The following is a 13,044-nucleotide window of genomic DNA, read 5'->3' on the forward strand; positions in this document are numbered from 1 at the left end:
TGTATTTGTTTCCGATTTACTTTTCTGACAGGACTCTTCCCTCCAGATGTAGTAAACATTGTGCATTTCCTTGTGGACACATTGCATTATATCAGTTGAGATTTCAGCTTTGCACCACACCACATAGACATTCACAGATTCTTTGCTATTTCTGTAAGTCTTGCAATTCAGGAGAAAGGAAGAAGTCTACATTAGCTGAAGCCGTATTTCCCAGCTTCGAAGTTCCCTTAGCAACCTACAGTAAGACTTAACCTGAAAACTGGGTGCTTTTACCTAATACATGATGATGGTTTTTAATGGCATGTGAAGCTGAATAATTAAGACCTATCTTTAGATTAACATGTATTGCATTTATTCTTCCATGTAAAATATTTTTTGGAGAAAGGAATGAAACTGCTCTGTCTTGACGCAGAATGGTACTGAAAAGTTCTCTGAGAGTCAGAGTGGAGAGAAATACAGTCTGGGTGTTCATTGTTCTCTGCTTTTATGGCTTCTCACACTTCACCTGCCTCCTGTTTCTGCAGCTGTTACCAGAGCGTTCTGTGGGCATGGGTTGGCCTGCAGGTGTTCAGTTACCTTGTTGGTTGTGGCTAATTCTTGATATGTGTTCTCAGGAAACTGGATTTCAACTAAGAATTAGAATTTTCAACAGTTGGGAATGCAAGCTGGTGCAGCCACTCTGGAAAACAGTATGGAGGTTCCTCAAAAAACTAAAAATAGAACTACCCTACGACCCAGCAGTTACACTACTAGGCATTTATCCACGGGATACAGGTGTGCTGTTTCGAAGGGACACATGCACCCCCATGTTGATAGCAGCACTATCAACAATAGCCAAAGTATGGAAAGAGCCTGAATGTCCATCAATGGATGAATGGATAAAGAAGATGTGATTTATATATATACAATGGAGTATTACTCGGTGATCAAAAAGAATGAAATCTTGCCAGTTGCAACTACGTGGATGGAACTGGAGGGTATTATGCTAAGTGAAATTAGAGAAAGACAAAAATCATATGACTTCACTCATATGAGGACTTTAAGGACAAAACAGATGAACATAAGGGAAGGAAAACAAAAATAATATAAAAACAGGGAGGGGGACAAAACAGAAGAGACTTATAAATGTGGAGAACAAATTGAGGGTTACTGGAGGGGTTGTGGGAGGGGGGATGGGCTAAACGGGTAAGGGGCATTAAGGAATCTACTCCTGAAAATATTGTTGCACTATATGCTAACTAATTTGGATATAAATTTTAAAAAATAATAAATAAAACAAGTTAAAAAAAAGCCCCCCCCCAAAAGAATATTCAACAGAGATTGAAACAAAGCTCTCAAATGCATAATGTGCCAGGAATGAGTTGACAAATCCGTTTAAATCAGAAAGTGCCCAACAGAAAAACAGGCAAAGGTAATTCATAAAAGAAAGTAAAACAGACAAAATGAGCATGAAGAGTGCACAGCCTCAGTCATAATCAAAGAAATGATTTTTTTTCCCCAACTGGCCAAGATTTAAAAAAGTGAAAATGTCCAGCACTGATATTAGTGTAGCAAATAGGCCTGCTCATGCACCATTAGTGGAATTATAAATAAGGATAATCTACCAGGATGAGTAGTTGGCAATAATATCAAAACCTTACATTTGCATTCTCTAACCCATCGATTCCACTTTAGATAAACCAGATGAATTGCTCAGAGCTCCTAATTGCAATGTGGTTTACACTGTGGACAACTACAAATGAGCTAAGTGTTCTTTAACAGGGGACTTGTTAAATATAGCCCTTTCATACTGCAGAATACTGTACAATTATTAAATAACAGCCTTAATGTATATCAACATAGAAGTATGTTTTTGTTAAATGTTTACTGAGTAATTTCATTTATGTAAACATTATCATAAACTGAAACTGAGGGACATCCTATACTCTTCAAAATGTGAAGGCCATGAAAAACAACAGGTCTGAGGAAGTGTTTCAGATTGAAGGGGGTACAAGAGAGACGTGACAACAGATATGTGATCCTGGGCTGGAATCTGGGCCTATAAAGGACATTATTGGGACAGTTGGCAAAATTTAGATGGGATCTTTGGATTACATGGTAATTTTCCTAATTTTGAGGGCTATCCTGTGATTACATAGAAGAATTTCCTTGCTTTTAGGAAATGTATACTGAAGTATTAAAGGGTAATGGGTCATCCCATCTCTAAGTTACTCTCAAATGGCTCAGAAAAAAATTTTATTTATGTCTGAGAAAGAGAGAAGGCAAAATGTATTTAAATGCTATGAGTGAAGAGTCTGGATGAAGGGTATATAGGACCTCCTTATGCTATATTTTCCACTTTGCTATAAGTTTTAAACTGTTTCAAAACAAAAAGTTGGGCCATATCTCTATAGGATCTAACAGCTTTTAAATGTTTGCTTTCTGTTACTGTAAAAGCTTATAAGCTGTGCTATATAAAATAGGGTGAAGCAAATGGATTCAAAAAAGAAGATACCTTGATTCTGATGCTGCAGACCACTTCAGAATGTTCCTCAGATCTGCTGTTCTCCACCTGAGAAGTGCTGGGCCAAGCCACGCCCTCTACTTCAGGGACATAAACAGCATCCTCTTGTTAGCTAGGATACCAAGGGGAGTTACTCAGATCTAAGGGCTGAAAGCCTTCAGCAGAAGGAAGGAGGGGGAAGGAACAAAAGCAGGGAAGGAATGTGTTTTGTTTTGCAGAACCAGCAGCCAGCCAAGGGGACTCCCCACTAGGTCTTTCACCTGATAGCCTCTTGTGCGAGCCAGTGTAGGCCAGTTTGGACTGTGGACCTGAGCAGAAGCCTCCCTGAGTTGTCCTAAAGTTAACTTTGGCTCATTATAATACCAGATCTCCTCCTATGGGCTGAGTGTTCTGCTGTTTTTCAAACATACAGCGTGTGCACTAGCATGTTGACATGTGAGTTATACACAGTTGAACCAAAATGCCTAAGAATAGAATATAAGGCTCTTAATATATATGCAAGCTCCCTGCCCCTGCCCCCTAATACATTGAATGAAAGCTTCCTGTACTAACCCCACAGGAAGACAGTACTTTCAGAGCTATCTGTCTTCTTACTTGTCACAATACAAAGTTCTTTGTTTTCAGCACTTCCTTGGGTTGTGTTCAACTTAATGCACACCAAGCGGCAACGCCCTTGAGTTCAGTTACACTCTGAGCAGCAGGCCAGCAGCCCCTGACCCTACACACCCACACTGTGGCAGCACTATATGTTGCTTCACCACAGAGGTCTTAATTGACTGCAGGAGCTGACCAAAGAACCTTTGGAAGGGTTCACACGAAGAAATAGAATACATGTTTAGGGGGGCATTTATTTCAGGCAGATGACTAGCATCGTGGCCAGAGAAAGTCCTTCATGCATTTGGAAGGCCAGTTTGGTCACCATCCTACTCTTCCCAGATCTGAGTTATCCAGCAGATCCTGGCAGTGGTGGATCTGAGGCTGTCAGTTCCTCAAAGAAGTGATCCCAAGAAGTAGGTTCCAGTTTGGTACCAAGACATTCTCTGAAAATGCCCAAGGAGGTTGGTTGCACTTAGGATTGACCTATAGGACTAATTATGTCCAGGCACAGCTCACTTCAGAACCAGGTGAACTTCCATGTGTCAGCATCACCAGGACCAATCCCAGATCAGGCCATCCTCCTAACTGCTCCCTAGAGGGGAAAGGGTAGATTGTTGCCAAGAGTTTGTCTTAAAGTTGCGCTGAGCCCTATATCCTGGTTAACTAAAACCAGTGAGTCAGATTGCCATAGCCTTAGAGGAGACTGCAACTCTGGAATTTTGGGCTGAGTGCAGAGTTCTTTCACTTTCTCACATCTCTTTCAGTAGCAGACTATCATAATGTTAGGCAGTAGAAACACAAACACATAAATATCTGGAGCTTAATGAATTTTTGCCCATAATTGACCATCTTACCTAAGAGCCTTCTGGATAATGGAATTCCTATGACCATATCAAGCTTTCCACTCGGCTTTTAAGATTTTCACCTACCAACCCCTCTGAATGCCTTGCGTAAATTCCAGGGGCAGCACCCTAGACTAAAATAACTTCTTAGCCCGGGGCCTAGAGAGCCACCTGCAGCTCCACTGGAAACAGATTACTATATTAACCACAGACAATAGAGGCCATATAACTAGCATTCTAGGTGAAATTGGTATCTGATATCAGATCTGCCTGTCTTATGACCAACCTTGCAAAAGACTGCAGTGCCACAGAAAGGCCAGCCAGAATTCTACAGCTGCTTCTTGACAGCTGTTTCCAGCAGGGCTGTGGTATTAGATTCCTCTCCAATCAGAGTTAAGGGAAGGGGAGCCCTCACTATTTATATGCAAGGATCCAGTGTTCTTATGCCTACTTCACATATTAGAGTCCTAGTTATGCATTTAGTCGCTCCCTGGAAATCAGAAAACCTGGGGTCTAGTTTGGTTCTGCACTGAACTGAGTGATCTTGGCCATGCCGTTTAATCTCTCCAGGCCTTGGTTTCCTCATCTCTTAAAGAAAAGAGATCATTTCTAAAATTCTGTGACTTTTCCATGATGTCACTGTAAAATTACGGCAGATATCTCGCGTTTCCTCAGTTGTAAAATAGCATTAATCAAACCTGCAAGGTTGTCATACAGATTTAAAATATTCTATGTGTGTGGAAAGGAAAAAATAGTAACTTTACTGTGGAGAAACGTGGTAGATACCACCTTAGCCAGGTGATCAAGATTGACATCACCTGTGATAAAACACCTCTAGATCCTGTATCCCCAAATGAGAAGGGCGCATGACTTCTATGATACTCTTCCCCCAAATCCATAACCTCAGTCTAATAATATGAAAAACATCAAACTCCAGTTGAGGGACATTCTACAATGTAACTTCCAAGTACTCTTCAAAAGTACCAAGTCATGAGAGGCAAAGACTGTGGAACCATCAGAGACTGGAAGACACTGAGGAGACATTACAATGCAGTACAGGATCTTGGATCAGATCCAGTAACAGAAGAGGGGAAAAAAAAACCATTAGTGGAAACACTATCAAATCAAAATATATCTTGTAGTTTAGTTAATACTATTTTACCAACATTAATTTCTTAGTTTTGATCATCTACCATGGTTACATAAGGTGTAAACACTAGGGGATGCTGAGCGAAAGGTATACAGAAACTCTGTACTATCCTGCAACTCTTTTGTAAATCTAAAATTACTTTAAAATTAAAAGTTTTAAAAACTATATGAAGTGGCTAGCTCACAGTGGACGCTCAATGAATGATGGGTGTTATAAGCAAATGCATTTCCTCCAATAGAGTTGAATCAAAGAAATATTTATTGGGGCACCTGGGTGGCTCAGTCGGTTGAGGGTCCGACTTCAGCTCAGGTCATGATCTCACAGTTCATGAGTTTGACCCCCGCATCGGACTCTGTGCTGACAGCTCAGAGCCTGGAGCTTGCTTTGGATTCTGTGTCTCCCTCTCTCTCTGCCCCTAACCCACTCGCATTCTGTCTCTGTGTCTTTCAAAAATAAACATTAAAAAAAAAAAGAAATATTTATTGATGGAAAAGACAGTGATACAAAGCCATTGATTGGCCTTGTTGGTGCAAAAGAAACCATTCCAACCTCAGATAGCGTGTGACATTGCCTGAAATATGTTATAAAAGCTAGTTCTTTATCCTTGACGAGACTTCTGGGAATCGAAATGCACAGCTGTTCATTATCTGCCCTTTGTTCTTGGGCTCAGATTGGATTTCTCCCTGATGGCATGAGGCAGCTGAATAAACCTTGTGTTTGGACCCACTAATCTGAGGGGGGTTCATCCACAACGATTGATAGAGCAAAGTGAATAGCACCTTGCACTCTGTGTTTGATATTCCCATCCTGCTCTGACAATAGGCTCATCTTATCACATACTCAACTTAGTTACTAAGTTACTTAGTTAGACTGCCAAGGAAAGAAAAGTCGGCAGGTGTGTGGCCCAGAGACAGCTCCAACCACAGGGGCAAATTGACCAAGAAATTTTTATTGCATTAGCAAAGCAAGAGAAGGGTAAGAAATTTCTCCTCACAGAGGGAAATTTCATTCAACAGATATACAACACATATTTATTAAGAGCTTTCTATGTGCTTAGCCCTGAGAGTGGGATGGGGGCCCAGAGTTTACGATCTTGAGGGCAAGTGGAAAGCTCAATAAGCAGAAACAATAAAATGTGGGTGGGTGCTGAGAATTTAAGAGTATAGAGTAGGGCTGGGACTCAAGCTTTTGATGGTGGAGAAAGGAAACTCCCCCACTTTGCTTTCCATGCCACTGGGGAGTTTGAGAGTGGCAGTCAATCTCTTTAGAGGACTTTTTAGTGCAGGCAGATAGGCATGCCTCTGATTGGAGATGCTGTGAACACGTGATGCTGGGCAGACTGCACCTATCCCAGGGATGGACACATGGAAGATATTCAGTAAATAAATCTCGGAGACTGAATGCCGACTGACTGTAATTCAACCTGATCTATTAAATTGGGGTCACCTCTAAAAACAACATTTATTGAGTGCTTAAGACAATCTTGTCACTATCTTGAATGTTCTACATAAATTAAAGTTGTTTAATTTTTATGATAACTCAGTAACAGAATGACTATCCACATACCCACTCTATAGGTGAGAGAATTGAGACACAGAAGAAAGGAAGAGGTAACTCACCTAAAGTTACACAGGCACAGCCAGCAAGCAGCAAGCCCAGGCTTTGAAGCTCGGCCGTCAGCCTTCAGGCTGCCCTCCCATTTTCTGCCTCTCCAAAAGCAGTAGTAAAGGTCCTTGGGCATTTTCTTAGGGGACAGGAGGATAGGCTGATGGTGCCTATAAGCAGTAGCTCCAGACACAGGGCTCCTCAAAGCTGCAACCCCAGGGACGGTGAGCCTGGTAGTATTCCCTATTTCAGCTATCACTTCCCACCTTGTCTCACAGCCTCTAGCCTTGGGCTGATGAAACTGGTCATGTAGAAACAGGCATGGCTACAGTCTAGCACAAGCCTCCACTGAGCCACACGTGGAATGTAGCCGTCACCTTACGGCCTGGGTAGAAGCTACCACGGAGCAAGATGGAGGCCAAGTAGGCAATTCCCTTCCCCAGGGCCACTTGTGCTTATCCAAGAGCCCTGATACCAACTCTCTCTGGAATGACATCCCCCAAGACCTGACAGGCAACCTGATTCAGTGTCTAGTTCCACCTGCTGACTCAGATGCCTAATGTGTGCCTGCATAGTCCATACTCAGGTGTACTTTTTGTAGCAAATTTGGTCCAGTGTTTATTTTGGGGTGTGGGGAGAGATGAGAGGTGTCTAGGTCAAGTGGGCAAGAAGGACAGGGATTTTTCTCAACTGGGGACTCTGCTGAGTGGCATTTTCCACCCAGACAGTTCCAATGAACGCTGACACCATAACATTCTAGAAGAGATGCCAAACCCAACTGAATAATGTTGATATCCTAGAGTTTTAGAAACTAAAAATTATGTGCTCAAAAATATCTAAAATATTCTCCTAGAATTCAGTGTCTCACATTCAGCCTGGCTACCTTTTCTTTGATATTGTTCTCCATTCATTCAGTGGCCTATAGTTTGATGATCTATATAGGAGCCGATTCAATAACACATCAGCAGTACTTTGCTAATTTTCAGTGTTCAACTTCCTCAAGTATTCCCCTTTCATCTCCTGACAACACCAGCACTTAATGACAACCCAGAAATGTTCCTATTCAGGTCCTTCTCTGTCCACCACGTAGTCTGCCTGCACATAGCTTCTTTTGCTCTCATACTCATAATCTTTCTTCATGCCTATTTTTAGTTTTCTTGGCTCAAGCTTCTCCAAGCCACTGAAACACAGCCCTCACTCTCTCTCTCTCCCTCTCTCCCTCTGGCATGCATGCTGCCGGTAGGAGCCCCCAGGTAAACACTCCTGCAGAAACCCTTTAGTGCTCCTTCCTCAGGAAAACCTATTTCTTCCGGATCACAGCTCAGCTTTTAAGATGGACATAAGCTGGATGACCTTCTGATGGGCTTTGAGCTTTGAATTTGGATGTGGACATTTTCTCTCAGATGACAGAATCACTCCAACTTCCCCTTTGCCGTTGCTTCCTTTCCTTGAAGGTAGTTCTATCTTGTTTTCTTTAAAAAACCTTTTCCTTCCAAATTTGCCTGCCATGCCAACCGTCATTAGCGCATCTGTGGCCCCACGGACAGGGGCTGAGCCCAGGTCCCCGGGACCAATTCCCCAGCAGGGCCAAGGCAAGACCACCGAGGCCGGGGGCGGAAACCCAAGTGGCATCTATTCAGCCATCATCAGCCGCAATTTTCCCATTATCGGAGTGAAAGAGAAGACATTTGAGCAGCTTCACAAGAAGTGTCTAGAAAAGAAGGTTCTTTATCTGGATCCCGAGTTCCCACCAGATGAGACCTCTCTCTTTTACAGCCAGAAGTTCCCCATCCAGTTCATTTGGAAGAGACCTCCGGTGAGTAGCTTGCTGGCTGCCCGTTGGGCTTTTTCCCCTCCTAGAAGTCCTCCCACTCAGCACCTCCCCGCAGCCCCACGGTGCACATGGGCGCTGGGGGAAGGGTCCTGGCAGAGGCTCCCCAGGGCTCTGCCCTCGACTGAGGCCGAGCCCATTCTCACTCTCTTGCTCTCTTTTCCTAAAAAACATCTTGCTTTCTATAAAAGAAATTGGAATTCAGTGTAATCCAGCCTATAAAAGTAAATAGCCCTTTCCCAGAACAACAACAACAACAACAACAAATTCTTTGTAAGAGTCCTTCAACTTCTGGGGCTAAAATCACAACGAATGACATCTTTAGTCTGCCAGCAGCCATGACTTTCTGCAACAGAGAAGCCCCAGAAAGAGGAGAGGAGCTGGCAAAGATCACTTTTTCATGCATAGAGTGTTAGGATTAGAAGGAGAAACCCTAGCAGTCGGTTTCGTCCACATACTTCGCCTCACACATGAGAAAATAAAGGCGCACAGAGAAAAGTACATCCAGAGCGAGCATGACAGCCCTGAATAAAATCCTTTCTCTTTAGGTAACTCTTCCAGCCTCTGAATTTCATGTACAGTGATCCACCAGAAAGAAAAGCATATCCTCTTGCCTCCCTTCTCTGATCAGACCGCCCATATGACTCTGGTGCTTAATTCAAGAAATATTTATTGGGCATTGGTAGGGCTGGAATGCAGGCAAGCAACAAGGGAGACAGCTGTGGATAAAAAAGACAAGAAGTCCTGCTCCCCTGGAGCCTAGAGTCCTGAAGGGAAGGCTGTCAGGAGATAGCGTTCTGGGTACAGTGAGCTCAAAAGGCAAGAACTAACCTTCCCTGAGGAGATCCTTTAAGCTGAGGCCCCGAGCTATTCATTAACTTAATCAAGTGACACTGAAGTCCTATTCATTAGCCACGTTTTTCTTTATAACCTGAGATGAAACATCCAACAACCCTGTTCTCAGCCGCTGGGTTCCCCCAAGGGCTCTTTTCCTCTCCCGGGAGCCCTGTGGTAAGGCCTGTGACTATCCTGAGTTCTCTCCTTAGAAGAAAGTACTGGAAAGAACTTCATTCTCCAGCCCAGTCACCGCCCTGCTGCCAGAGCACTGGGATATGTCCCATCCCTGTTGAAGTATCTTCCGTGACACCGTTCTCCCCTCCACCCATGCCTTCAGGATAACTCCAAACTCCTGAGCTGAGCTATCAGCCCTTTTCAGGCTGGCACCCTCTCCCCCGGATGGTGACACACTCAGCTCCTCTGTTGTTCCAAGTCTCCTCAGACCTCAAGGCCTTTGCTCATGCTCTCTGTCTGGAATGCCCTTGTTTTTTGTTTTGTTCTATTTTGCTTATTTTAATATAATTTATTGTCAAGTTGACTGACATGCAGGGTATACAGTGTGCTCTTGGTTTTGGGGGTAGATTCCCATGATTCATTGCTCACATACAACACCCAGTGCTCATTGCAACAAGTGCCCTCCTCAATGCCCATCACCCATTTTCCCCTCTGCCCCGCTACCCCCATCAGCCCTCAGTTTGTGTTTAAGAGTCTCTTATGGTTTGCCTCCCTCCCTCTCTGTTTGTAACAAGTTTTCCCCCCTCCCTTTCCCCCACATCTTCTATTAAGTTTCTCAAGTTCCACATATGAGTGAAAAGTGGAATGCCCTTGTTTTTATCTGATTTGCTCCTCCTCACCCTCTCTCCAGTGCTCAGGTGTCACTTTCTTCAGGCTTTCACATGTCTGTTCCCTACCTGATAACAGGACCTATTCCTATTCAACGCTGGACCCCAGTAGTCAGAGAAGGGCCAGGCCCACAGTGGGTACTCAGCTGCTGGTGGTGAATGAAAACTCACATCTGAGGGCATTGACCACCAAGAGATAAGGACAGCCAGCATTCCAAGGCTGGGGGTTCCTAAAAGCCTTTTCTAATATTACTACAGAGAAAAAAACCCAAAAACCTTACAAATATTGCTTTTCGTGAAATTATTGGTGGCTTTTAGTCTTAAGAGCTATACTTGCATTTTGATAAAAATGCTACCAGGGTCTATTATGCTCTAGGCACTACTTCAGTCCTAAAACTGATACTGCCATTGTCAGTGTGACATTAGGGGCACCAAAAGACCTCTTTCCAGCTGTGCTCCTACCACCAACACCCCCTCACATACAGTTGAAGTGATTAAAGTCCAGAAAGGACAATCACACAAGTTGACTGAAATTGAAAGAGTGAAATGATCCCGGAACTTTCTGAAGTGTAAAGCACTTATTGGAAACGTCAGTTTTCCCTGCATTCATAGATGTAGTGACCTTTGTCAGGTTTGAGTAGTCTGAAATGGAGACTATGTCCTACGAGAGACCATTCCTGCTTTTACTATCTGAGGCACAGAATCACTGAAAGCCAATCTGAGCTTTTCTTCATAATCAAGTTTTACTTGTTACAGTTAGATGGTGGTGGTGGTGGTGATAAGGGGAGAATTATTCAGGCCAGCTACAATTCTAGCTAAGATGATGCTGCACTTTCAGCGTTACCCTCTTAAAAGAAGAGACACCCAGGCCACCTGTCTGGGCACACCTATAATCTCTTTTCACTCGCCTATGAGGGCTACCCTCACTGCCTTGCCTCTTCTATTGGGGAGCTTCGTGCATTGTGTCTCGAGGCCAAGCTATCTGCTTCCTCTTGCCCCTATTTCTAGAATCAGAAAGCAAACAAACCATACAATACTTCCCAATTGTTGAGCCAGATTTTCTTGATGACAAACCCCTGGACAGAAGAGAATGGGCTTCTAGAACAGGGCCTCTGGGAAACTGATTACTCTTGCCCAATTTCATCAGGGAAATGCAAATCAAAACCAATGAGATATCACTTTGTCAGAATGGCTAAAACCTAGAAGACAGTAAATAACAAATGTTGGTGAGGATGTGAAGAAAAGAGAACCCTTGAGCACTCTTGGTGGGAATGCAAATTGGTGCAGCCACTATGGAAAACACGTTCCTCAAAAAATTAAAAATAGAAATATCATACAATCCAGTAATTCCACTACTGGGTATTTTTCCAAAGAAAACAAAAACACTAATTTGAAAAGATATACGCACCCCTATGTTTATTGCAGCATTATTTACAATAGCCAAGATATGGCAGCAACTCAAGTGTCTATCAATAGATAAATGGATAAGGAAGATGTGGTATATATGTACATATACATATATATATATACATACTGTGTATACATATATATACATATTGTGTATATATACGTATATATACATATTGTATATATATATGCGTATATATACATATTGTATATATATATATACACAATATATATATACACATATATATGTATATATACATATTGTATATATATATATACACAATATATATACACATATACACCATAGGCCATAAAAGAATGAGATCTTGCCGTTTGCAACAACATGGATGGACCTAGAGAGTATAATGCTAAGTGAAATAAGTCAGACAGAGGAAAATACCGAATGATTTCCCTCAAATGTGGAATCTAAAAGACAAAACAAATGAACAAAGAAAGAAACAAAGAGACACATAAACAAAAAAAGAACAAACTGGTGGCTACCTTAGGGGAAGAGAGTTAGGGGATGGGTGAAATAAAGGGGATTAAGGGGTAAAAACTTCCAGTTATAAAATAAATAAGTCATGGAGATAAAAAGTACAATGTAGAGGATATAGTCAATAAGATTGTAATAATGTTGTTTGGTGACAGATGGTGACTGCACTTAACAAAGTGAACACTGAGTAACGTATAGAATTGTTGAATCAATATGTTGTACACCTGAAACTAATATAACACTGTATGTTAGTTACACTTAAATACAAAGAAAAAGCCCAAAATAATAATAAATAAATCATTAAATTTTTCAGGTTAAGTCCTGTTAACCACTACAAAAACATCTTTGATTTTTTTTTTAAAGATATTTACAAGCATGCTTAACAAAATGTGAATCCTTAACATGTCAGACTCTAACTGTTCTCTTCATGAGGAAAACTCATAAGGAAAAATCAGTAAGATTCTTATAATTACAGAAAGGATAATTTCTCTCTAGGAGGGACATGATTGTTGTTTAATGGGGAAAAAAAGAGGGAAAAATGCTAGTTTATTTACAAGAGGAAGGGAGCTAGAACAGAAACCAAAGTGGGGTGGGGGGAAGCAACAGGGCAGAGGGCCACACACTCCAATGTCATCCCTCCACTTGACCTGACACTCAAAGGCATCTTTACTCATGAACTTGTGACATGCCTGGGGCAAGTAAAAAGTAACTTTTTGGTAAAGGGGGAAGTTAGTGTCTTGAGTTACACAAGCAGAATGAGCCAACACACCCAGAAGTCAGAGTGTGGAAAGCACAGGAGTGGGGAAAGAGAGAGAGGCATCTAGAATCAAACTGCCAGGAACCCACTGAACTGTGGTGGGGGGGGGAAAGGCTCTGCCCTCTCAGAGCCTATGAGGTGGGGGTTCAAGATCTCCAAGGAACTGTGAGACCCCAACTA

The 13,044-nt window shown here is 42.4% G+C and overlaps 1 protein-coding gene across 2 annotated transcripts in view; it reads left to right on the top strand.

Annotated features, from left to right (window-relative positions):
• The first annotated feature begins 7,897 nt into the window (after positions 1-7,897).
• The window catches only part of CAPN3 (calpain 3), a 49,930-nt gene continuing 44,783 nt past the window's right edge, over positions 7,898-13,044 (top strand). For both annotated transcript variants that reach the window (XM_086710456.1, XM_025919810.2), the window contains exon 1: positions 7,898-8,513. In XM_086710456.1, the coding sequence (XP_086566582.1) occupies positions 8,205-8,513 (309 nt within the window). In that variant the 5' untranslated portion in view covers positions 7,898-8,204. The remainder of the gene's footprint in view (positions 8,514-13,044) is intronic.

This window comes from Puma concolor, chromosome B3 (genome assembly GCF_028749965.1).
Source record: "Puma concolor isolate L17-30 chromosome B3, mPumCon1.1.hap2, whole genome shotgun sequence".
Classification (NCBI taxonomy): Eukaryota; Metazoa; Chordata; class Mammalia; order Carnivora; family Felidae; genus Puma; species Puma concolor.